This window comes from Dicentrarchus labrax, unplaced genomic scaffold (assembly GCF_905237075.1).
Source record: "Dicentrarchus labrax unplaced genomic scaffold, dlabrax2021, whole genome shotgun sequence".
In the NCBI taxonomy this organism is placed as follows: domain Eukaryota; kingdom Metazoa; phylum Chordata; class Actinopteri; family Moronidae; genus Dicentrarchus; species Dicentrarchus labrax.
The window spans coordinates 29,109,749-29,137,033 of NW_026136718.1; the positions used below are offsets into that span (position 1 = coordinate 29,109,749).

The following is a 27,285-nucleotide window of genomic DNA, read 5'->3' on the forward strand; positions in this document are numbered from 1 at the left end:
CCTTCTACAAACTTGTTGTCATTGACAATACAATGAAATGAATCCTTGAAATTATTTTTATCCCGTTATTGTGTTGTTTATCCTGTTTGCCTAATGTGCCGTATATTGCATTGCATTGTGTCTATTTTAAAGTCTCAAAAATTAAAAACTAGTTTAAAAAATAAAATAAAATCTGCAACAACAAAAGAAAAGCTCCAATAATAAAACTGTTAAAGTGCTCTACGATCATATTATTATGATCCATGACCTGAGTTGTTTTTATTTTTCACTCATCCGATCCCATCCAGGTCAGACCAGCATAAACCAGAAACTAACCTTACACAAACAAGGCGCGCACACGCACAGAGCCCCGCTATAAAAGACAGAAACATCCAGCGGGCTGCTGGAGTCATGACGGAGAGCGGCGGGGCTCTGGAGCGCCTGAGGTGAGTAGACGCGTAAAGACGCACAGGAGCTGGCCAGTTTACAGCACGGCAGGAAAGATGGGTTCGCTTTTTTTTTTTTTTTTGTTAATGTAACGAATGGGCTGTATATTTGACAATGAATTGTTGCTGTGCGATGGATCAATCTATTGTTTGTTCTTCTGGAATTATTTACTTAATTAACATTGGCGGTGGAGTTTAGAAGTGTGGATGAAGGAAAATACAATTCCGTAAAGTGATCACTGACCCAGGGACGCTGGAGGTCAGCCAGAGCAGGGGAGAGAAAAAGTCTGTCTACATAATGATGTTGTACTAAATGCTATTGCTTGACATTTATGGTTTTTGCATTAATTTGAATTATTTAACATTATTTAATTTATTAAACAAAATCAATTTTGTGAATTTAAAAACATTCTTCATCAAGTAGCTTTAGTAACTCAGTGACACTGACTTAATTTTGTAATTTTTATTTGTGCTGTGAAAACAGAATACCTTGTAAAATGTACTAGTGAAAGATTCTTAATCAATAATGTTTTAACTTAACTAACTTAAGTTTGTGTTATTTAAAATCAATTTTGACAAACTTGTTTTGAATTAAAATAAATTACGCATTACAGGGTATTTAATAGTTGTTAGCATTTTACACTTTTCTCACTTTTTACTGGACAAAATCTCTTTTTATACCATACCAGAAATACCAGTTTACACATGTACATCTTTGTTTTAGAAAAAGGAGAAAGTACGGTAATTATAATTTTTTACATTTTTATAAAATAATGGTTTTCATTATGCCAGATTTTAGGGGGTGCTGAGAAGGCTGCAGCACCTTCTTCCAGCACCTAAACACTGATCAGAGAGCATTTAGTAAACTAGCCAGCAGTCACTGCTACTGCAAGTGTTACCCCAGTACTACTGCTCTTGTGACACTAACTCTGTTGCCCTTAGTGGAGAAGTGTATGAGTGCTGTGTTGTAATAAGATGCAGCAACACCATCAAACCATCAAACCCAAAAACCAGATAGTTTTCTCAGGGAGGGGGAGAGCGAGAGAGAGAGAGAGAGAGAGAGAGAGAGTACTGAGCTCCCAGATTTTTTTAAAGGCGCATGGCACACAGGCCTCAGGTGTGTATAATGTGCCGACGACCCTCTGCCACGCCCACTTAAAGTACCTGCACAGAAAAACAAGAAAAGCCACACAACCAGGAACAGGAAGACAAGGTGACACATTTGACTAGTATTTTCTGTATATTTATTTTATTTTAGTTCAGTTAAGTACATAATAAAAGTTTTGATTAATAACCTCGTCATACAATAATGGCATTTATAAAGGGACAACTATATAGTGGATTTTATAATAACCCACATGCTTATTTGGATACTTACTGACTTTAAGATGACCTCATCGGACCTTTTGGATTTGTACTGACCTCATATTAAAAATACGGGTTACCTGACCACCTGTACTATTGATACTACTGCTGTTATTTCTACTCTTTCTACTATTAATTCTTCTGCTATTAGTACTCCTACTGATACTATGACAAGTGCTAGTAGTTTTATAATCACTGTAACTGTGTATATGTTAACCGATACGAAAAACGTTTCTCGTTATATATTGCAGAAAGAAATGCTTGTGGTAGTATTTAAGTGTCAGTGCTAAATGTATCCAGCAGAGTGCGCTGTGATTTTCAATACTGTGGCAAGCAGCACAGATTTAGAGAGAAGAAGCGAAACTCACAAAAAACATCAACACCCCTGTCCAGAGCCAGTGTTTTGCTTGTCCCTTGTGGGATACTGTAGAAACATGGGGGTTCAAGGACCCACTCCCTCTGCAGATAAGAACAGTTCAATCTAACGTAACGAAAACACAATGGTTCTTATCACAAACATAGCTATGAATATGATATTCTATTTCTGACAATAGATCCTCCTCAATGTTACACACTGGACCTTTAAACGTTCTTTAAGCTATTTGTTTAAGAAAACAACCTTCTGATTACCTTTGCATTGTAATATCAGTGCACAATCCACATAGAAAAGCTCTACTTTCTCCCGCTAAAAAATGGCCTCAAAATGTCCAATACTGGTCGGGCTCTGAAGTAGGGATGGAGAGATTCACCGATTTGAATCGGTGGTCCGAGACAGACGTTTGCGATGCGAGTGCACCGGTAGCTTCAGTGTGCATCAGATACAACTGCCGGCTAAATGCGCAATGTATCTTTCTTTGCGTGTCTGCATCGTTAAAACCCATGGTTACATCGATTATTACATAGTTTATCTCCTCTGCACCCGTGTTTTCGAGGCGCCGTGATCGCACCATCACTATCTTTTTGGAGCACAGGAGCAGTTTGTTAGTAAACAGAACAAATGGAGGGAAGCAACACAACAGGTGAAGAGGAGATATTAAGCGTACCTTGGAAGACACACAATAGTGCAGGAGTAGTGTGGACTTTGAAAAGAAAGACCTCTAGTTGATATACCTCAGTGTGAGTGATGTTTCCAGTTGCTGTGGCTGTCAGTCAATAGTTTAATTTTTTACACTTACATTTGTAAGCAGTTGCAATTGTTTATTTTTGTTTGTTTGTTTAACTGTTATATTGTTGAATAAATCTCAATGATTTCTGCTCTCATTGCTCAGTTAGCCAACTAGAAGAGTGTCAGCTCAAGCACATCAGTCTGGCAGCAGTAGTATGGACATTGCACTATGATGAAGTTATTTGCACAATGCACATTGTTGATGTTGGGAAGTGTTTTGTAAAACATTGTAAAATTACAGACAGAGAACATTATTAGTAAAAGGACCTGAGAAAAGCTTGTTTTTTTTTATGAAGAGGCCAAAAAGAAATTGCCTGAATACAATACATTTAGTGTTGTATAAGTAGAGAATGAGATTAAAAACACATGTAATGAAAAAAATATTTTTTGTTTATGATTTAGTGTTTATTAGGAATAAAACAATCCTCTGTCTGTACCATATTGAATTGCACCTTCTTTTTAAGTTGGATTTATTGGTTTGCTTTATAGAAAACAATCAAGTATCAAATACATTAGAAACCAGATGTGGGCTTGTAAATTCTTTGTATTGTGTTGAATCGTTTTGAATCGCATCATGAATCGTATCGAACCGAATCGCATTGTATAAAGTCAAATCGTTGTCAAATCATTAATGAATCACATCGCATCATGAACAGAGGTGAATCGTATCGCATCGTATGGGCAGGGGGCTCCACTGTATCGTTAATGTATCGTATCGCTGGCAGCGTATCGAGATGTGTATCGAATCGGCCTCAGTGGTGGGGATTCACATCCCTACTCTAAAGAGCATATTAATTGATTTATAAATACATTTAGAAAATAAAAACGGATGATATAAAATACTAAAGGGCAAATGCAAAGAAAAGTTAAGGAATAAACAAATTAATAATGTATTAACTTCAACCAATCACAGCGCAGTAGCTACAGTACAGTGACCTTCGACCAATCAAAGTGCAGTAGCTACAGTACAGTGACCTTCGACCAATCACAGCGCAGTAGCTACAGTACAGTGAGGCTAGTTCGTAGTATGGCGGGCGTTAGCATGAACATGAACGAGGTGGATTATTTACTTTCTAATCAATTTTCTTTAAAGTCTTTGGAGGAAAAAATGGAAATACAGAGATTGGGGACACATCATCCAAACGATGTTCAAATAACACAAAAGGACAAACGACAAAATCGTAGTTTTGTGTTACATGGTTTCAGCGAACGGACTGGCTAACAGCAAGTGTAGCTAGGAATTCACTTCTCTGTTTCCATGTTTGCTGTTTGGAGGAGACACGGCTTGGACCCAACAAGGAATTGTAGATTTAAAATATTTATCCGACAAAATTAGGAAACGTGAATGCAGCACGAGCCACATTGGAAATAGTGTAGAGTTGTGATTGCTGGGTAAAGTGAACATCTGTCAGCTTAATGAGGGTCACCGCACCGCTGTACAGAGACACAACGAGCTGGTAAAGAAACACAGACATTCACTATCACGGACTGTGGATCAGCCGATCACCTGTCAAACACACAGGTTGCAAAGTACACGTCTAAGACCACAGATTCTCTCAGAACGAGACAGGGCCTGGACAATGTTTCGTGCTTCATATCTGAACTGCTGACCACAGATGACAATCAGCCACATCCAGATGTGGACACAGCTGCAGCCGCTGCAGCCGCTGTAACGCCGCGCAGGATGCGGCGCTCTGATAATGTGTCAGTAGCCGCACAGTGCGCTTTGAGAAAGCCAGGCACTTGTTGTCTTTGCATGTGCACATTACCCAATGATCTGCAGGGGGAAACTGAAAGGTGAGCTGATGGTGAGGTACAGCAGGGTGGAGTTTGACATGGTGATTAACCTGTTTGCGTCACAGAAAGGCCGTCGATGTGAGCGGCGTTTTAAATAAGGTCTGCCCAAGCTCTGAAACAACTCTCTCTTCTACAAATAATTATTTTTGCTTTGGTTTTATAGATTTATTTGTGGTACATGGTGCAAATTGTTGCTGGTACTTTTCTATAATGTAGTTGTAGCGCAATTGGCATGTGCTGATGTGTACAGAGGAGAGAGAGAGAGAGAGAGAGTTTTTTTGGGCATCAGGCCATTCTTTTGGGTATGTCTCCCCAGTGTTGCCGTAGAGCACTTGCTATAACAAGTACTCCTGGTAGTAATACAGTCTTTATTACTACTTGGAGTACACAAAAGCCTAAAAACAGTGTAACAGTAGCATTGTGCTTGTGCTCCCATGCATGCACTCCAAAAGTGACAAGAGGCCCACAAAGTTATTGTATGAAATTCTTGAACTTGTGATGGTATGACAGTGTTGCCAGTTGAATCAAAGGACAAAGAAACCACTATAATCTGCACTTATCTTCTTGAAAAATCCAATTCTATGGATCATCTTATTTCCAGCTTTGTTGTCCAGTTAACAACCTGCCACTCTTTACTTTTATATATGTCATATATGTTTTCTTTTTAGAGCAACTATACCCAGGAACTATTATACTTCCCAGTGTTTTTGTCCATTTAACTACTCTCTCTCCTCTAGCTGTTCTCTTCCATGTGAGTTTTTTGTCCTCCAGCTCACAGGTCACTGATTTATCCTCCCCCTTCACCCTTCACCCTTAAAAATAAAATTTTCTCTTCACAGAAATGAATGAAATGCTGAGATATAGGCCTTCTGTATAGTTTTCTTACACCACTTAAAATCAAGAAAGCCTTTGCCTCCATGAGGCTGTGAAACTATCACCTTGTTGGGGTTGGGAACCAGCACACCAACATAATGTTACTGTATTAACAGCACAGAATGAACTATTCATGGAATCTGCATATTGATTGAACGATTGTAGAATTTTAATTGTGATTTTTTTCCCATTACAACAAGGTGGACTGAATGAAGCCCAGTTACTAAAAACAGAAACTCACCTGTCACTCGAATGACCTTAATTATGCATAACTTTAAGCATGAGAGATTGATTCACTGCTGGAGCCAGCCTCAAGTGGCCATTAGAGGAACTGCAGTTTTCTGCTCTTTCAAACTTAACTGAAAGTATTATTAGTTATTTCTTAATTGAAACCCCTTCTCATAATTCTTTTTTTTTTTTTTTAATTATTATTTTTAAATGAATTTTGGCATTCCTCTCACCCCCTCCAGGAAGTGTTGCTTCCGCTGCCACACACCACACTGTCAGTTCTGGCCTCCATCTTGCTTCACCCAAGACGAAGCCATGACTGCCTTCAAGGGCATCTGGACTAAGGAGTTCTGGCGCTGTGTGGGGGCCGAGTTCTTCGCCATGCTGCTCTTCGTCCTGCTCAGCCTCGGCTCAACCATCAATTGGGGGGCTGTTAGTCAGGATCCCCAACCCCCTGACCTGGTGCTCATCTCGCTCTGCTTTGGCCTGAGTATTGCCACAATGGTGCAGTGCTTCGGCCACATCAGCGGTGCTCATATCAACCCGGCAGTCACGGCAGCCATGGTGGTGACCAGGAAGCTCAGCCTGGCTAAAGCGGTCTTCTACCTGCTGGCCCAGTGTGTAGGAGCCATAGTGGGGGCTGCTATTCTCTTTGGGGTCACCCCAGCCTCTGTCAGGGGAGGCATGGGGGTCACAACGGTTTGTCTTTATTTTTAAAAAGCTAATTACTAACAATCTTATTGTGCAGTAAATCCAGATACTGATCACATTTTAATACAAGATATAAAAGGCGTACAAATATCTCATGATGTTTCTAACCCAGGTAAATACAAGCATCTCGGAAGGAAACGCTCTGGTCATAGAACTTTTCATCACCTTTCAGCTGGTCTTCACTGTGTTTGCTACCTGTGACCACAAACGTAATGACCTGAAGGGGTCATCTGCTTTGGCTATCGGCCTGTCTGTGTGTGTTGGTCACTTGTTTGCTGTAAGTACCCAACACTTGAGCTGTTACTATAAATGTATACACAGAAATATAAAATATTATAAAATTATTTACAGAGACCAAACAGTTCCCACCACGAGCGAGCACGTGGCGACAGCAGCAAGGAAAAACTTCCTTTTAACAGGCAGCATTCTCAAGCAGGCTAGATGGCCAGCCGTCTGCCTTGACCAGTTGAGATTAGAGAGGGGAGAGAGAGAAAGTTTTATCTGTATGGTTGAGGCAAGTTATATGTAGTCACATCCTAAGCAAGCTAATGTTAGCAAAACACTAATCTACATCAATCATAAGCTAGCTAGTGAGATAATTAGATAATTCCTTTATTTATCCCCCTAAGGAGAAATTCATTTTGACACAGCAGCAATAGAGCAAAGCAGCGCAAAAACAGAAAACTAGGAATAGAATAGAAATAGAATAGAATATCACAGTAAAAATATTGCTAATATTATTAATATTAGAAGATATAAAAACTATAAATTAAGTATATACACTATTTGTTGTTCAAGTAGGACATGGAGTCCAAAATATGAGCAGAAAATTAAACTTGACTCAAACTAAAAAAACTAAAGCTAAACTAATACTACCAAACTACTGAAGTGGAAATTAAATATAAATAGTGCAAATGGTTTGTGCGTTGTAGGTAGGAGTTCTAAACCAGTCTTTATCAGCTGGGGTTGGAGGAACTGGGAGCTGTGGCGTTGTGGAGTCTGATGGCAGATGGTACAAATGAGCCTCCAAACCGCTTTGAGGCTCGGGGCTGGGTCAGTCTGTAGCTGAAGATGCTCCTGAGCTGCCTCAGCTCAGCGTGGAGAGGATGACAGGGGTTGTCCATGATGGCTTTCAGCTTCCCTGGGATGACGTGTCTGCAGGTCTGCTACGGTGGAGTGGATGACGTCACAGTGTGCGCCGCTACTGCCGATGGAGGAATGTAAACAGTGACAATAATAGTGGCCGTAAACTCACGGGGCAGATAGTATGGCCTTAACCCTATGGCCAGTTCAATGTCAGGCGTGCAGATTTCTGCCTTCTTGACAGCATGTCCAGGGTTACACCATTTAGAGTTCACAAAGACAGCGAGCCCTCCTCACGACTTTTTACCGCTCTGTTTCTTCCTGTCTGCCCCAACTAGTGAAAAACCGGCCAGTTCCACTGAACAGTCTGGTGTAATGTCCTTCAGCCATGTCTCCTTCAGACATAATATGCTGCACTCCCGATACTCTCACTGTCCGTTGACCAGGGCCAAGAGCTCGTCCGTCTTGTTGTTCAGCGAGCGTACATTTCCCATGACAACCAAGGGAAGACATGGCTTGTGGCTCAGAGGAAGGTTGTGGGTTCGATCCCCGGCTCCTGGTGCCACATGTCGAAGTATCCTTGAGCAAGATACTTAACCCCGAATTGCTCCCGATGCCGTGCATCGGTGTGTGAATGTGTATGAATGTTAGTTTCTGTTCAGTGGACTTTACCATCACTGAGTGAATGTGTGTGAAAGGGTGAATGTGGCACGTAGTGTAAAAGCGCTTTGAGTGGTTGGAAGACTAGAAAGGCGCTATACAAGTACAGCATTTGTATCTCCACCGCTTCTCTGTCTTCGTGGTCCTCACCAACGTGCCTGCTCTGGTTCCTCTCCTTCGTCTCTTTAACTCCACCGGGATCTCCCTCGGGCATGCGACACGTAAATCCCGATACCGTAGGAAGTCCTCACAACCTCACTCCGGTTTTGTTGTGTGGTGGTTGTTGTGTCCACATTCCTACACATTGTTTATATTTAAAAAAACTTAAGTTCAACTATGGCTAAAAAAGTAAAAAAAATAACAACCAACACTGGAGGTCTGTTTACAACAATGAACACAGTGCTGTTTAAGAAGGAATAAAGAAGTAGTAAGATTAGAGGGTGAGCGGGAGCTGTTGTGTCAAGCTGCCACTCTCTGCGGCGCTTCTAGAACAGAAACATACATTACATTTCCATTACATCTGAAAGCTAATTTTAGGAAAACGCTAGCTAGCTCATTTACATCTATCATTAGTTAGCTAACATTAGCTAACTTAAGATGTGACTATATAAATGTTGCGTTTATTTTATCAACGTAAAAATGTGGCTGTATTTTCAACATAGACGAGTCTTAAGAAAGAAAGGCGAAGAGTTGACGACGTTCTGACCGAGGCTTGTTCAACTCTTATTGGAGCACAGAGAAAAAGGGGGAAGGGTCATTTGAGAATTCCTTTGGGGAAAGTGATTTATAATGATTTGGGAAGGCACTGACCAATGATGTCATCCTACTAATGGGTGCATTAGACCTGAAAATGCATTTAAACCATTTGGAAGGCTATTACAATTATTTATTGATTGATTTTGATTGAGGATTAAATTCTACTGTTTATTGAATGTCACAGAGTAATTCTTCTATGCTTCTTGTGATCAGGTCGTTATACCGTTGGTTGTGATTGTTCCCTCAGATTCCGTACACTGGAGCCAGTATGAACCCTGCCAGATCATTTGGCCCAGCTGTGATCACATGGAGCTGGGAAAACCACTGGGTAACTTTATAAGCTTTTATTATATTTGATCAATCAATATACACACATTAATTCCTAAATTGTCAAATACTGCAGCTCGTCGGTGGCCCGGCTTCAAAATATGACTGTAGGTATCCCTCTAGCTGTATAGCCTGCCGTCAAAGTCATATTTTGAAACGTAAGGCAACTGCCCAAGCAGCAGTAGTGTAGCAGTATAGTAAGACAAGTTGAATTGAGTGAGAACGTTTTGCGTATAGCTATGCAAAGATTGTTTTTTTACAATACACAGAAACTAAACTTTTGGATCCAACTTCCAAGGTCCCATTAAGTTTTTACATACTACTCTTAGCAGGAAATATACCTTACATAGTGCTGTTTTTACAGCTCATTCTGTCATTGTCATTGAATGTCATTTGCCGTTTTTGCTCTAATATCAACTTTTTGTGTCTCAGTTGTGTTCTTTCTTGGTTGAACAGCCTTCAGAGTTTCAGTTTTTCCCCAATAACAAAGCAGACAGTCAGAGTTCTCTTTAAGGCATATTCAACAACCAGCACAAAATCTCTGAACCGACTAGCCTCTCCTCAGCACTGGTATCCCAATGTCTCATTATATTGTGTTTCTTTGGGTTCTCTCAGCTTTGATGTCATTTCTTGTTTCAATTTAGATCTCAGGGATTGTAGTAGTCTCATCTCCTTGGAGAAGGGTCTGTGTATGTTTTGGTCATTGGATTTTCCTTTCAGAAACAGGTATTAAAAAACAGAAAACGAGTGGTTATTTGATTTTCGTTTTAAAATACAAAAATTAAAATTGAAATACAAGGCGTTTTTCTTTTTCATGATCAAAAAGGGATGAGCGAAATTAAAAAATTATTCGATTTTCATTTTCTATTTCATATAACAAAAAATAAAATCACTAGAAAACAGAAACGGAAAAAAGGCCTGTTGTTTCATATTCTGAGACCGGATGTTGTCATTTACAGGACGGTGCTGTGGAGAAGAAACAGTAGGCTAGTAGACTGCGGTCAATCCAGCCGTGAGTCCGATCTCCGTGGTCAAATCAGCCGCACTTAAATTTCGGGTGTACAAGTATTCTCAGCATTATGGTAAATGCGGAGGAACAGCGTATTTACTTCCGGTTTTCAAAATAAAGGTATTTAGAGCCGTAAGCTATAATTGTTTCCTGGCTACTGATATGTTTTTACAGTAGCTCAAATATATGAAAATATGCCACATGGAGGTACAAATATGGGACTTTCATTGTTGAATTTCTCCAAATTGGTACAGTAAAAATGCTTGATATTAAGTATGTTTGTAGTCTCATATGTGTAAAAGTCAAATATACCATCAGTAGCCAGGAAACACTGAGCAATATGTTTTTACAGTACCTCAAATATGGTCAAATATGCAATCTCTGGAGGCATAAATATGAGGCTTTTATTTTGGCATTTCTCCACACTGGTGCAGTAAAGATACTTGATATAAAGTGTTTTTTTATTCATCAGGGGCGCATGAAACACTTTAATGTAACATATTTTAATTATAGCTTACGGCTCTAAATACCTTTATTTTGAAAACCGGAAGTAAATACGCTGTTTCTCCGCATTTACCATAATGCTGAGAATACTTGTACACTCTAAATTTAAGTGCGGCTGATTTGACCACGGAGATCGGACTCACGGCTGGATTGACCGCAGTCTACTAGCCTACTGTTTCTTCTACACAGCACCGTCCTGTAAATGACAACATCCGGTCTCAGAATATGAAAAAACAGGCCTTTTTTCTGTTTCTGTTTTCTAGTGATTTTATTTTTTGTTATATGAAATAGAAAATGAAAATCGAATAATTTTTTATATTTCGCTCATCCCTTTGAAAAACGCCTTGTATTTCAATTTTAATTTTTGTATTTTAAAATGAAAATCAAATAACCACTCGTTTTCTGTTTTTAATGCCCGTTTCTGAAAGGAAAATCCAATGACCAAAACATACACAGACCAAGAAGCTTTGATATTCTTTCTGCTCTTTCCATCATTTTCACACTGCACCGTCTAGTGTCACATGGTCTTCAAAGTAAGACTCTGTCTGTTTCCTTTCCTGTACCCTCACAGTTGTGGTGTACCTGGCCAGGTATGGCATCATAAACAGGGGAGTCACTCCCTGGCTGTGGTTGAATTAGATGTCACTGCTGTTGCTCGGTTGTAGTTTGTGGGCCTATGGTGTCTTGACAGTATGATTTGAAGTGGCACAGAGTCCACTGGCACTGTATATACGGCCTAGGCATAGATTTGGGTATACACAGTAGGGATAAATCATAATAAAGACAACTTACACACCATTTCAAGCTGCTGTTGTGTTTTAAAGTGTTCTGTGTGTTTCCTGCATGTTAGGTGTACTGGGTGGGTCCAACTCTGGGTGGGGCTCTGGCTGCAGCCCTGTATGTATACCTGTTCTGTCCGGACCCAGAGCTGAAGAGACGTTACTCTGAGGCCTTCATCAAGACTCCCTTCACTGCCACTAAACACCGGCAGGACTCAGTCACAGCCCATGAGCCTCTCTTTACTGTTATGGATGTGGAGAGAGCCGAGAGGAAGGAACGAGAGAGGGAGAGGGAGGTGTCGGGGGAGGTGTTGTCCTCCGTATGACTAGAAAGGAAACACAGTACCGATGTCCACACTGCCGATCACCAGTCCACTCTGAAGGAGACTGAACTCCTGTAGACCGGCACAGCAACACTCACATTACAGAAGGAAGACAGAAAAGAAATGCAAACCTCTTGATTATGTAACACGACTATGCTGGATATTTACTAAATGTATATACACTATATGCGTATATACATATATATATAAAAAAAATGGAAGAAAAAGAAAAGTGGCATTGTTAAAAACTGTGTGTTTGTGCTCATGCAATATGTATTGTGTGTTTATATTTCAAGGAAAGATTGGAACAGATGCAAACAGAGGAAAAGGGACTGTAGGGAGGAGAAACAGTGAGAGAGAAACAGCAGTGAAGAGATGCCCCTTCCTCAGTTACACTTCAGACAATGAAATATGTATTTTTCCTGACTTTTAATGACTCACAGCAGGCGCAGTTCAGTGTGTTAAGATTGAAGCAGCCAACAATACACCTATCATTCTTAAATCTTTACTAGTGCAAGCTTTAGTGTGGCAAACAGTGCCTGAAATGGACCAGTACTCACAGGTACTTGAGTACACTTACTTCTTACACACCCCTAAACACTGATTGATTGAACATGATAGACTAGTGTTAGAAGAGTAGGGCTGGGAAAAAAGCGATGGCTGCATAATTGCGCTCCTGCATAAACCAAGTGGGAGCCTACCGTGATGTCACCCATTGGTTTGTGGAGTAGTTTTGAAGCCTTGAGTTTGGCATTATGGTCGTCACCATGACAGTTGGTCAGAGCATGGTAGCTGTGTTTTATTGCAGCCAATGGAGCTGCCCCCTGCTGGCCGTTACATAGAATGCAAGTTTAAGACACACGTCAGCTTCATTTCACTGACCCAAAAGCTCTGTCCATTATATATACTGTCAATGGTGTAAACACATAACTAGCTTAACGTTGAGAAATCAGTGCTGAAGATGTCCTCAGTAAAATGGATTTTTTTAAAAAGGCCAACAGATTTAAGGTTAGGGTTAGGTTCAATTCAGTTCATTTCAGTTTTATGTGTATAGCACCAATTCATAACAAAAGTTATCTCAGGACACTTTTCAAATAGAGCAGGTCTAGACCGAACTCCTTATAGAATTATTTGCAGAGACCCAACAGTACCACCAGGAGCAAGCACTGGGCGACATGTTGTCAGGGTTATGCTGAATTAGGGCACTGACACCTTTTTTGATCCAATTCAGGCACTGGTGGTAACAGAATCATTTTGTCTTGAAAGCTTTGTCAGTCTGAGCTGTATGTGTTACACACGCAGTACAGCCAACAGAGGTTTGTCCTGAGTTTTACTTGCAGGGTCGGATCAACCCACAAAAAATCTGTTATATGTTCGTGACGCGTTTATTTAGTAAAATGCTCAGTATACTCAGAATATATACTGAAATAATAAAGGCCTTACACTAGATTTTACCACAGGGCACCCGTATAAGACAGAGGCTTCAACATAATACAGGTGATGCCTTTTAAAGGCTCCCATCCTTTCAGTTTACAGTGAGCTGTAATGGTGCACACAGTATTATGAACCTAATTAGCATTAATTCAATTACTAGGAACTAATCGCCAAACAGTGAACCTGCCTTCAGGGGCCCTAATGGTTTGAGGCCATGCGCCAGTTAGTGTTAGTATTGCTAAGAATCCCAAGCATTTCCTCCCAGATGTGGGTTAAACCAACTGAAGAAGTCCCTATAATATTGTACTCGACAGATATGATAAACTCTCTGAATGTTTGCAGCACGGATATTATCTGTATATAATTACCCTGAAATTTCCAAGAAGTTTAATTGTAATTGTAATTCTAATTACAATAATTAATTGTAATTATAATTACAAATAACACACAATAAGCAACTTTGACTATTGCAGGTGGATAAAGCTTTTATTTTGTGAGGACAGGTGAACATAGACAGGAACAGGGGAAAGAGAAGGGGGACCATGCAGCGTAGGACCACAGGTTGAGATTGAACCCAGCTCTACTGTGAATGAAACAAACAAAATGCATTTATGAATTTAATATGGAGTAAAGGGAAAGAGCAATCTTCAGTGTTTGAACACAGACGTTACTAGTGACACTAATTAAGGTTCTGTTCCATTTAGTGTAATCTTTCTAGTGAGCCAACATGCACAATAGCTGCATCCTGACTGTTTGACATAAATGAAACCGAAGAGCTGCTGTGAAAAAGGTCTATAAAACAATATATTCTTACCTCATATTTCAGCCTTTATGTCACAAACCCTTATATATTATATATGTGTGTGTATATTTGAAAAATGAAAAAATATATGAACATTTATGAAAACAGACATATTTAGAAATATATTGGTTGTATGTAAATATATGTGACCTGTGGACATAAATTGACACTTTATATGTAATTTAATATATGGTCATATATTAGACTTTTGCATGGCTGTGGCTGATTTAATGAAAACAAGATTATGTTTCAATAAATGGAATTAATCCTGAATCTATTTGTGTCCAGTTAACTTAACTTAAACAAGCTTCAAGCAATCACTGTTTTCTCTATCACATGAGCAAACTGTCTCAATGCAAACCTAATGTTGTCACATTCTGATTTTGATTCACTGTATTTTGCTGGTTAAAAATCTTTGAGACAAAAAAAAGGTAATAATTTGTTTCATATACATTGAGCCACTGTGACTTGAAATGCAGGTTTTCTTTGCTGTTTAATAAAGATGACATAAAGGGCAACAGTAAGTAACACTTGATGATAATATTTATTTGACAGTCAGACAGAAATATAGTTGTTATTAACTGAAATAAATGAATGAAAGGCTGATTCATGAGACTGATAGCTATGTGCTTCTGTCAACCAGCAGGTGTCACTGACAGCCTGACTAAATGACCAGGCTCTCTGCTTCACTCTCTCTCTCTCTCTCTCTCTCTCTCTCTCTCTCTCTCTCTCTGTGTGTGTGTGTGTGTGTGTGTGTGTGTGTGTGTGTGTGTGTGTGTGTGTGTGTGTCCTGACTGTGACTGCAGCACTGCACTCAAGGGCCATTTATTAAAATTTAAATCCTATTCACTCTATTTAAATTAATTTGAAATAATGAATAAAATAGTCTCATTAAAGCTGCAAAGTATGGAGTCACTGACTGTTGCACATAAAGCAGTGGGCAGTGTTATCAATCACTGCTGCTCATGCCTCAGAACCTTGTATGTATTCTTTGTGTATTTTTTCTCATTTGTCCTTGTCACTGTTACAATGACTGTCACACTTTGACAATTCCCTGTATTCTATTCCTGTTTTTGAATGCAAGAAACCCATACCAGTTAACGAAAGAGAATGTGAGGACAGATTCAGTAAAACAGGAATAAAACATTTTCATAAGAATGTGTATTGTCAACGTTAAATGGAACACTTAACTATATAGATGTAATTTCTAGGAGACAGGATTGCATATTATAGAACACTGAGTGTGGTTGAGAAGAATGTGTAATGACTTGCAGAACTTGACACTTTGTTCAAATGGCAGGCAAATTAAAGGAAGAACCTGAAAGAATGACTGGAGAAACATAATAAAGGCAGCTGCTTCTATACAGGTCACTGAATGATTTGATAAAAATGATGTGAATCATCTATGTGCTAGCACACCGTGGGAGATTCTGGTGTTACACAGTGCTCTCTACCACCGTCATCAAAACACAAAATGAGAGAATTCCAGAAACTTGGAGAAAGTTGTCACCCATCTGTATCAGTCGGAATTACACTTCATGAGATGTCCACTTACCACAAAAGATTTACTACCTTATGTTTGCAAATGATTACAAAAGAGACGGCTGGAAAACGACATATATTTTTTTGAGCATCATACAGTCTAAAATTATTCTTTGTATGATCAGAATTCCAGCCATTACATCAAATAATAATGAAAAAATCTCAAGTAAATTTATCTCACACACATAATAGACACTGTTGGACGGCTCTGCAAAATTAGAATACATTAATTCAGTGGCAGCTCATAGTGCAGTAAAATGGTCCCTGTCAGTGTTTTACTATTATATCTGATGTTTTTGGATTAATATTACTGCTGTGTGTGTTGCAATAACTGCTGTAGATGTTTATGGTTGAGCTCATTTTAACCACTATATATATGGTTGGATAGTTTAATCTACAGTAATGCATCTTGTTGTATTAGATCATCATATGTTTGTGAAGACACATTTTCCAGCTAATCCAAGACAGTTTTGTTTATTTAGCTTAATTAGGAGAATGTACTTAACCAATAAAGGAACACTTCATCTTTTACTTTATCACAAACATTCAAATCCAACACATCTGGAGATAGTTTTTCAATAGACAGGAAGGGGATGAAAATTGTAATCTGAAAAGTTACATTACAATTTTAACAATTTTAGACTAAATGTGATTTTTTTTTTTATGTATATATACATATATGTGTAAATATATATACATGTGTAAGTCCCTCCAGGAAGATGTAATGTTGCAATCGCAATTGTGTCCAATCACCACAATGTTTCCGCAAATTTTACCAATTAACCGTCACCAAACCCTGTTACTCATCACTCCTGTTATGACACCAATGTCTCACAGTTACCCTGTCCAAACAGAGCGATTTTATTCTCACTGGAACAAGTTGGCTTTGATTTTTAATGAATTATACAAAATGCCTAAAAACATCACAACATGCATTGCATTTGCATGTTTTTTTGAAAACAGACATTTTAGGCCACAACAATCCCCCCAAAAGTCCTGGAGGGACTGGTATGTGCCTGCTAGGACACTCATGTATCCATACAGACGTTTCCCTTAAATTCTATTAAAATAATTTCATGGTTTAAAGGTCAGTGATGATTTGAGAGCTGGAAGTTCCTAGTACATGTGAACAGTACAGTGACACCATTTAATATAAAATACATTAAAAAAGATCCTCTTTTACTAAAGGTTCCTCCAGGAAGACTTTTCTGTTATTACAGGTTTCCTCAAGTAACCTTTAGCTGTTTAAAGTTCCTCCTAAAGGTTTTGTTTTTTGTCACCGTCTGGGAGGTGAGTCCCCATAATGTGACTATGTGAACAGTGTCTGTCCCCTCAATGTCATTAATACAAGGCGGCACACACGTACATTTCCATTCAGCTTCACTCTTTGTGTGGTTTGTGTTTGGCTTAGCACAGATTTTGATGTATTGCTTCAGGCCACCCAGTAGTTTGTCAGGTTATTAATAATGTATCAGAGATCTGTTTAAGACAAAGTGACGGCCCGCTCTCCACTCATACAGCCAATGCATAGAGGTTGCACATTACTGGAGATATACAGAGCCAACTCCTGTAGAGAACATGGATGCAGTTTAAAATATCACTGGGTTTACAAGACTGTTTGCATGTCAGTGTAGCTTAATGAGAGTCGAATAGTGCCACAGTGATTGCATAAAAACCGGCAAATATTGAGGCAAATTAAAGCAAGTAAACAGGGGCTGAGTTACTACATGATAGAGCTTTACCCAGTCTTTGAGAAAGTTGATATGTTAAATGTAACTCCATCAAAAGAGAGATTTTAATCAAGTTTGACAAATAATTGTTTGATTAAAGACATACATGCTTATTAAACAAAACTATGGCCCTGAATTATGCATACGTTACATCTCACTTACAAAAGCCAGAGGTTGTTAGTTGCACAGTTGAAAGAGTCTCATTCCATGGGTATAGGAGAAACTATGGTGGCTACGAAAAGCGGAAAAAACACGAAAGGATGTATCTGGAGCCCCTGGGCTACTATAGGAACATGGGGGTTCAAAATCATCAACATCAACATGCTTTCTTCATAGAAATGCATGAAATGGGGCGCTTGGTTAGCTCAGTTGGTAGAGCTGGCATCCCATGTACCGAGGCTGAGTCCCTGCTGCAGCGGCCCAGGGTTCGAATCTGACCATGCTCTTTGCTGCGTGTCATCCCCTCTCTCTCTGCCCCCTTTTCCTGTCAATCTTTGGCTGTCATTATCAATAAAAGGCAATAAAAGCCCCAAAAAATACTTCAAAAAAAAAGAAATGCATGAAATTCTGAGACACAGGTCTACTCTACATATTTTTAAGTATGTTAAGTTTAAGTTTTCTTACACACCTTAAAATCAAGATGGCCTCCAGGCTCTTATTTTCAATTGATGGGAATGTCCTTAGTTTTGCAGGTATCTGATCAAAATTTAAAAAGTATCAGACAAATTAAAATATTCACCTGATGATAGAGCTAGATGAAAAGTCAGAGGATCATAGTCATTAGGATATATCCCCTGGGATCCATGAACATGTCATGGCAATCCTAACAATAAGTTGTTGTAATATTTCAGTCTAGACCAAAGTGGTTTTATCTACAGAGGGTGCGGGTCCTCTTCTATGGTGTATCTACAGTAGTCAAAAACAGATAAACCAAACACTGGTATATGGATAGGGCCTTTCACATTTTTCGCAGCCACTGTAGTTTCTCCTACATGCCTGGATGGCGAGCTTTATTCAAATGGTTGCAATCTGCAATTTCACCACTAGATGCCACCATAGTTTCTCCTACATGCCTGAATGAGGAGAGTGACGCAAGGGAGTTGTGATGTGCTACTACACCACTGGATGCCACTGAATTCTACCTACTGGACCTTTCAGTTATTTAAATGTATCTATGCAGTTTGGTAAAGAGGCAATTCAATTAGACTTTATTGTGACTTCTCTGATTATAAGTGTTCGATACATGTTGTGTTAGTAATATATGAATGTTTCCATAGACGTGAAGGTCTAAAATAGTGAAAAGCATTTAAACTGTCTTCTTAATTTTTGGACTCAGCAGCATAGGTTGTTTTCAAGCAGCACTAACACTAACACTAATATTGCCTCTGCCCTATTCAAGTGTCCCATTGATATGACACTGTGGCAGTGAGCCAGTATGAACAATACCAGCACCCTGAAAAGATTAACTTTATTATTCACACCTGCTTTTCCTACTATCAGGTTTCAACGTGACTTCTGTGAAAAAAGCCAATTAAACATATCATTCTGGATCTTGCTTATATTCATTTGTAGCATATTGTAGAAAACCATGCAAGCTGCATACATGACATAATATTAAAAAGTAGTGCTGTCATTTTAACGCGTTATTAACGGCGTTAATGCAAACCCATTTTAACGGCGTCAATTTTATCGTGAGATTAACGCCTAGCACACTTTGTAGTTTTCTTTATTTTGTATCGCCCTGTTTTGATCCCTTAGAAAGGGCTGTTGAAGGGGCTGTTTGTGTGACAAAGTATTTTTTTCACCCTTTTATTGATGGACAGTGTTACATTGTGTGAGAGATTATTTGCTCCACGTGAGAATGTTAGTGTGAAATTGAACACTACAGTATATGCCAATGTTGTTTTCAATAAAAACAACATTTGCACAAAGCAAGCCGATCCACTTTTCCAGGTTGAGCATTAAAATGAGAAAAAATAATGGGACAAAAAGAAATCATGGGACATTTAGAATAGATAAAAATGTGCGATTAATTGCGAGTTAACTATGACATTAATGCGATTAATCGCGATTAAATATTTTAATCGTTTGAGAGCACTATTACAAGGAAAACTAAACTTTTTTGGAACAAAATAGATTAATTTGCATATCCAGTCCAAATGATTATCGGTAACAATGAAAGATTTAAAGATAGGTTATACCAGTGGTTCCCAACCTAATCTTTTTCCTTAAGGGACCCCTTTTCCCTCATTGAGTAAACTGGCGACCCCTGATTGTGACATGTTTTATGGATATTTGATATTATATTCAAAACTGTACAATGATCCCAAAAAGTAAACTGCAATAGGGTTGTGTAAAACGAGTGATTTGGATGACCTTCAGGGCTCTAGAGTGCGACCAATTTGGTCGCACATGTGACCAAAATTTTTAAGAGTGTGACTAATAATTTTTCTAGGTCGCACCAGTGCACCTGACACTGCCCGGGTGAAAACATAAATTCATTTCGCAAGCGCATCATCTAAACGTGTTCTAAACGTGTTCTAAACCAATAAGAGACAGAGCTTGGGCGGGTCTTTGCCTCTGCTAAATTGCGTGTGTTTAAAAATTGCGCGCGACCTGAGCGCCAGAATAGCTGACTAACTGAAACAGAAAAATAAAATAAACGCGACAAAACGAGGGAAAATGAAGAGAGGCAGAATTATTTAAAGTTTTTTCATTAAGAAAACCAAGCCTACAACCAGCCCTACAACTATAATCCCATCTATCCCCACTACTGAGAGTCCATCCCGTCAAGACACGGAGCCCTCGGTCCCTGGTGAGATGCAAAGCCCCGGTCCTTCGGCGACAGCATCAGACTCGGAACCAGAGGAGGAGACAACCGAGTCTGGGATAGAGCCCGGCTCCGAGACCCAAATTAAAAAGGTCAAAATATATTCCCTCAGACAGGACTGGCTGAAACAATTTCCCTGGCTGAGGAACAACAAAGGACATAACGCAATGCACTGCGTGTACTGTCAGGAGTGCGGTCAGAATATGGCCGGAAATAGTGCATTCGTGAGCGGGTCAACAACGTTTCGTATCGACACTTAAAAAAACATAACATGTCTAAAAAACACACGATATGCCGTGACAAGTGTGTAGAGAAAGTGGCCCCTCTCCCAGCTGCATTTCAACGGCAGGTAGTAGTAATCAGGTCCTCTTTTATTTGGAAATGTTTTATTTTGCTTAGTGTTTTAGTTTGAAATGTTCAACTTCAGCTCAGTGAAGCACTTTAAACACTTTATTTTTCTTTTTATATATAATTGTGCTTCAAATAAAGACAAGCATTTCTCTACACCTTATTCTTGTTTAAAAATCATTCACATTATATGAAAGTTATGGAGAGCGATAAAAAGGTGACCTTATGGCGTTAAAGGCGACGCAATGAAAAATGTGGGTGCACCTAAATTTTGTGCTGGTTAGGCGCACCAGTGCAACCAATGCAAAAAGTTAGTCTGGAGCCCTGACCTTTGAGCAGATTATTGCAATACAATACAATTTTGTCTATATTATGTTTGTATTTTATCATTTGGACACATTTTCTTATCCGTGATGCGTGGCCATTGTTCTATGAGACAATTTACTTAACTTTACTTTTCTCTCAAAGAGGTGAACCAAATGCTGAGAGATTGTAGCATGCCTTAAAATCAAGTCCTCGCAACCCCAGGTGAAGCTTTGGTAACCTCTAGTGGGGGTTCCGACCTCAAGGGTGGGAACCACTGGGGTAGAAATATTATGTCTAATGTAGCAAGTGCTATGTGTGTTGGCTGTGCAGTTTACTTATCATGAGGAAGGTGAAAACAGTTGTACACTGTCTTCTGTAACTCTGGAGGGAACATTTTAAAGTCTGAAGACACTTTTGGCCTGGATTATGGGAAGTGATGATATGATCCGGTGTTTTTAGAGCTTGACCTACTAGGGACTAAAAGTCAGGATATCTAGGATCTATCAGGATAACTGCTGCATCGATTTTTGTCTACTTTTTTTGTCTCAAAATGCAACTTTATGGACATGCAATACTAAATCACTGCATGACCCCATTAAGTATTATATAATAAACAAACTTGAATTTGAACTTGCAAGAGACAAAGATAGAAGAGAACAATGCTTATTTTCCATTCCCAAGATGCCATCAGACATGTTTTATGAGTTAGTAAGATACTCTGCTAGAAGTGGTAATTATGCATTTTTTTCCATGGAGTTGTTTCAATTCAATTCAATTCAATTTTATTTGTATAGCGCCAATTCATAACAGAACTTATCTCAGGACACTTTTCAAATAGAGCAGGTCTAGACCGAACTCTTTATAACATTTTATTACCTTGTTAATATATCTTCTCTCAGAAGACTCCAATGAATCCATGAATATCCGAATACTGTTCATTTAAATGTTAACTGCTGGTCACACTGACACAACTCCTACTTCACTGTAAAATCAATTTGTAGGACCAGGTCACAGCTGGTTACCTGGCAACCTCACAATGTTGACAAGACTCTGGGAAGATACTGCACCTCGCCAAGAAATAGTTCCAGCACATAACTCCCAATAAAAACTGTGCTTGGGAGTCGTTTTCACACTTTACAGTTTTGTTGATTTTCTGAAAATCCAATCAGCTTTTAATTATCGCTCCTATTGATAATGTACATGGAATATTCAACTCAGGAGACTTTAAACATACCGTTTTCAGGAGATTCTTTAATTAAATACATTTTTTAAATTTTGTTAAAATAACTCTAAATATCTGCCAAGGTGTTTAAAGCATCACTTTATTTATTTATTTATATGAGTTCATGAAAAAAATGAATAAAGTCATGTTTTTTGTTAACCTGCTAGAGCGTGCGCCCCATTTACTAGAGTCCTTACTGCAGTGGCCTCAGTGGGTTGCACAAGTGCATGTCACCCCATCCTTTCCACCTTCCCCTATCTTTGCTTGCCACTATCCAGTAAAAGGTCATAAAAAGCCCAAATGGAATGGACAGAAAAAATAACAGATAAAGTATTTTAATCTCAATCTTTTCTATTGCTAATTATTATACTGCATTTAGAATAGAAATCCTCCATCACAATATATTTTTTTTTTTGAGTGTTTGGGTAATAATTGGAGAAAAATATGGAGTGAAAGTTAAATGGATATGATTTATGTAGGGAAAATAAATCAACAAGAGTGTGCTGATTCTTACCTTTATGACACTGAAATTCCATTTTTCTATTAGTTTTGGTTTGGGGTGTGAACTTTTTTAGGCTTCTGAGGGGCAGCACACCAGAAAAGGTTTGAGAACCACTGGGTTAGGAACAGACTGGGATAGTGGTTAAAAGCTTGCTTTCATATATGTTTACCTATTTGAATTTTTGATAATTCGCTCATAAGTGGAGGGAAAACTCTCCAAAAGCTCTCCCTCTGAGAATATGTTAACTCAAACTCACAGTGAAAAGAAAAACTAATCACAGGTTTGTGTTGCCTGATTATTGTGAAAGTTTGGCTGCTAATAATTGCCAATGCAGTTCAGTTCTAACCTCATCCAACCTCCTCCTACACTCCTAATCCAATACACACACACCTCAGCGTACTAACACTCCCATATGTCTCATATCACTCCAGTAAATTAATTATCCTCAGATACACATGCACTTACATGTACATACACATATGCACACACATATGCTGGTAAAATAGCTCACTCTAAATGAACTCACAAGCAGAGGTGTGCACACACATGCTCTCATCGCCTCTTAGGTTCGTGCAGATCCCCGTCTGTTCCAGCTATTACACCTTGGTGTTAATTTCTTCAGGTTTTTGACAAGCCTCCGAGCTAAAGCTCGCTCTTTGTGTAAGAGCTTTTTCTGAACTTCTCCCTATCTCTGCAGATTAGTCAGGGAGCAAATTACCTGCCTGCACAAAAAAAAAGCGCAATCCTACACATTTTGCTGTGCTTGGTGTACAGATCTCCTTTTGAAGACAGGCTATGTTATTTCCCCTCGCCCTGCAGCGGTCCTGGCATGGAAATCATCATAAAATTAAATTTAAAAAACTGCACATGTACTCCGGGTGCTCTTATCAGCGTCTGCACAAACTGCATACAAATCAGGCCAGGATCACACACCGCAGCAAAAGGTCTCCACGTAAAAGGCTGGCTAATTGCTAATTGGGTCGCGAGGTCTGAAGCAGCCTCGGCTAACAAGAATTAAAATGCGGGGGTGCCTCATGCCTGTGAAGTGTCTCTGGCGTCCTGGTGACATGCCCCAAAGCAGAATCACACTGACAAACACCACCGCCACAGCAGGACTCTGAGAGGCTGCTGCTTGTTCTGCTCTGTCTACACAGCTGCTTCAGAGCATCATATAATGGCTAAAACGTGTCCAATGATTTTTGCTTTTCAGTGACACTGACGTGCAGCCATTACACTGGAATGGGATGTGTTTACTGTGCAAGGATAAATGCACGTTCCACTTTAGCTGCATTTACACATTTTTATAGTATGGTATTCACAACAGATATCTCTTCCTACGTAGTGTCTCCCCATTTACATATATGAGTTAAAATCTGTTTTATCTAAGTGCTATATAAAGTGGGCGCAGACATGTAATATTTGTATGTTGCATGCCCTTTTTCAAGTCTGTTTTCACTTCACAAAATGTATTTAATTATTTCATAATGTCACCTTTCAGCCAATCACATTGCCCCTGCCTCTTAATGAGGATTCAGAGCTCTGGATCATAACACTGCTGGCATGTATTTGATTGGCCAATGTTACATGCAAGGGCTCCACTCAAACTCCTAACAAACTGACCTGCTGATTAAAATCGCTAAAAACACTGAATAAAGCAGTTCCACCTTAACAATCACTGTTTCTCCCACGCTGTTGGACAGACAAAGGACGTCCCGGAGGGGCTGCGAGCCGAGCTGCTGCTAACGTTAGCTCAGCTTGTTTCTCTGATAACTTAAGATCCAGACGTCCGATGACTAAAATCCTTCATCCGGTTCAAATCTAGAGTTAAAAAGCACCAAGATCTAAACAGTGGATGGTAACAATGTGGCTTCACACTGGATCAACAGTCAATGTATGACAGCTTCTGGCAGACAACCACAACGCTGACGCAGGCACAAAGGGGATATGACGCCATCGACAGGCGACCGGTGAAACGCAGTGTTACCTGAATATTTCTCTGAGTTTGAACATTGTTGGAAACATTCAGGATAATGTAAGAACTCAACACAACTACATATAAAACTCTAGAGTTTATAGATATTTTAATGCGGAAATGTTACACATTAGAGCTTTATGACCAGCTCTTTTACCCAACTTATCAGCGCACCACTGTGTCAAGTTAGAAATGAAGTGTTGATAGGGTGTAACAGCAACTGTCATTTAGCAGTGCTAGTATGGCAGTGTCATTTGAAGTAAGTATTTGAGGCATGTGGTGAAAGTGAAGGGCTGCTACAGTCCTTTCTTGAAGATCAACTTATCTTTTCAGTGTTTTGAATACAAAATGTTCACTATCTCTTGTATTGCCTTTTTATGAAACACACTGAAATGAAGATTATGATGATCATCACCACTGTGACTCCCAGTAGCAGCAGATATAATGGTTTAATATGAGATAATAAGTTGATGTAGTCCAAACAGCAATGAGAGCAGTGCATGGGGTGCAGACTGTATATCAAGGTCATGTTTGCCCAGGGGAGGAACCAGTGCTCTTAGCTGGGAGCAGGCAAAGAGCATGATGGGATACTATATTAAGAAGCTGCTAAAATAACTGCTAATATAACTGCACATCAGAAAAGGCTCTCTTTGACACAAAGGATCGATGTTACTTTCTTCCAAAGGCTCAGATAAGGGACCAAATACATGCATTTGAAGAACAAATGTGTCAGTGTGCTGTACTACTGTGTTAGACTGAGAGAGGTCTGTTGCCAGTGTGTCTTTCATCTTCTTATTAATGCTGCATTTGTTTTGACTGTATTGTATGATCAGTAATGTGCTGATACAGCCTATGAACAGGTGGCTAAACTGGGACATTTGTCATTTGTCAGGCTGATCAGTGTTACCAAGGGTAAATATAAATGATGATGTATAGTCTACATTCATCTTATAAAGACACAGCAGGGAGTGTTAAAGGGCTATTAGTTTAGCATGAAGCTTCCTTGAGGTTTGGGGACTTGTGAGAGTAAAGCTACACAACATGGTACAGTGTTCACTCTGGACCTTGGAGACTGCAGCTGGCAGAACAGTCTCAACACATCGTCTATTTTGTGAATGTTCTTGAGCTTGATATGATTGAAATATGTAACTTGACTGCAGCAGATGGTTTTTTACACAGAACCATGTGGGAAGTCGTAGTTGGAAACAGTTTGGAAAAGAGCACTTTCAAAAAGTACTCATATAGCAGGTGATTGGATGAACCACCACCGTCTATCAGAGGCAAACCTGAACCAATCAGATCAATAAACCATATAACGTAGTCACACTGACTGAAGTCAGGAGAAGAGAGAAAACATCTTTTCCATGGAGAAAAGCCTTCAGTGGTGTTCTTTGCTCTTTCAATAAAGAAACACTCTCCAGTTCTGATAGAACTGATACACTAACCTCTATGCACCCTTCCCCTTGGTCCGGTACCACTGTAGTAACTTATGTGCCACAAACACATAGACTGAAGCCTGGGAGGATGAATTCTTGCATCATCTCATTCAATTTTCAATTCAATTCAATTCAACTTTATTTGTATAGCGCCAATTCATAACAGAAGTTATCTCAGAACACTTTTCAAATAGAGCAGGTCTAGACCGAACTCCTTATAACATTATTTACAGAGACCCAACAGTACCACCATGAGCAAGACCTTGGAGACAAGGGCAAGGAAAAACTGCCTGTTAAAAGGCAGAAACCTAGGACAGATCCTCCGGCTCTAGGTGGGTGGTCGTCTGTCTCGACCAGTTGGGGTGAGAGAGAGAGAGAGAGAGAGAGAGAGAGAGAGAGAGAGAGAGAGAGAGAGATGATAATGATTTTATGATCTCATTAGTCTAACTGCCTTACAAGGTAAGACAAATCCAGAATCTTTTATGGGTAGCAGGCTAGGGAAGTAGCAGATTACATCTAATCAGGACACAAAAAAGGTAACTGTGATGAATGTGTACATTAAACTGTCTTAAATCTAGCTGTTCTTTAGAAATACACTGAGCACATATATGACACAGATGTAATGCTTGTGTAAGATGAGATTTATTTTGTGAATTACTATGTTTATTGAATTTGCATAAATTCATTCAGGGTAATTACCTATAAGCATATTTGTATTCTGTTCTGCAATGTAGATGAGGAACTACATAAGGTGCATGTTACCTGGAATGTTACCAATGGTTAAGATTGGCGGAGTGATATGATGAAAAGTGGTGTTCAGTTGTCCTACTGTTGAAACGGACATTAAAGTGGATCGAGTAACCAAGATGAAGTTCTCCCCGTGCTCTTGCTTCACCCACGACCCAAAAAGGTAGTTAATATAGTAACTATCAAGTTATAGTTAACGCTAAGAGTAACCAGCGTTACACTTGGTTTAATGTTCTTTTCTAAGGTGACGTTGTTCTGTTGTCTTATAAAATATGTAAAAGTCATCTTACTGATATTTTCTCTTGTCTTTATTTGCATATTTGGTGTTGAGGTAAAGGGAAAGTAATGATGTTACATTACTTTGATATTGTACTTGGAATAGGCTACTGACTACAATTTTTGGCAGCAA

General features: G+C 39.2%; 1 protein-coding gene across 2 annotated transcripts; it reads left to right on the forward strand.

The window, feature by feature from the left end:
- Nucleotides 1-370: 370 nt before the first annotated feature.
- On the forward strand, nucleotides 371-26,851 carry LOC127350822 (aquaporin-4-like). 2 transcript variants are annotated; one of them, XR_007880632.1, is made up of 6 exons: nucleotides 371-425; nucleotides 6,096-6,552; nucleotides 6,677-6,841; nucleotides 9,311-9,391; nucleotides 11,754-13,108; nucleotides 26,329-26,851. XR_007880632.1 is itself a non-coding variant. In XM_051377847.1 (5 exons), exons 1-5 carry the CDS (start codon nucleotides 391-393, stop codon nucleotides 12,006-12,008), a joined length of 993 nt encoding a protein of 330 aa, XP_051233807.1. In that variant the 5' UTR covers nucleotides 371-390; the 3' UTR covers nucleotides 12,009-14,514. The 2 variants fall into 2 exon arrangements, 1 of the variants encoding a protein (XP_051233807.1); XM_051377847.1 differs by lacking the exon at nucleotides 26,329-26,851 and having other exon boundaries at nucleotides 11,754-14,514.
- The last annotated feature ends 434 nt before the right edge of the window (nucleotides 26,852-27,285 follow it).

What these genes read in the sequence shown, in the direction of transcription:
- LOC127350822 (XM_051377847.1), top strand. Translation starts at nt 391, where the DNA reads ATGACGGAGAGCGGCGGGGCTCTGGAGCGCCTGAG. An exon ending in GAGGCATGGGGGTCACAACG is followed by an intron (nt 6,553 to 6,676) that starts GTTTGTCTTTAT and finishes TTTCTAACCCAG; the next exon opens with GTAAATACAAGCATCTCGGA. An exon ending in GGAGCTGGGAAAACCACTGG is followed by an intron (nt 9,392 to 11,753) that starts GTAACTTTATAA and finishes CCTGCATGTTAG; the next exon opens with GTGTACTGGGTGGGTCCAAC.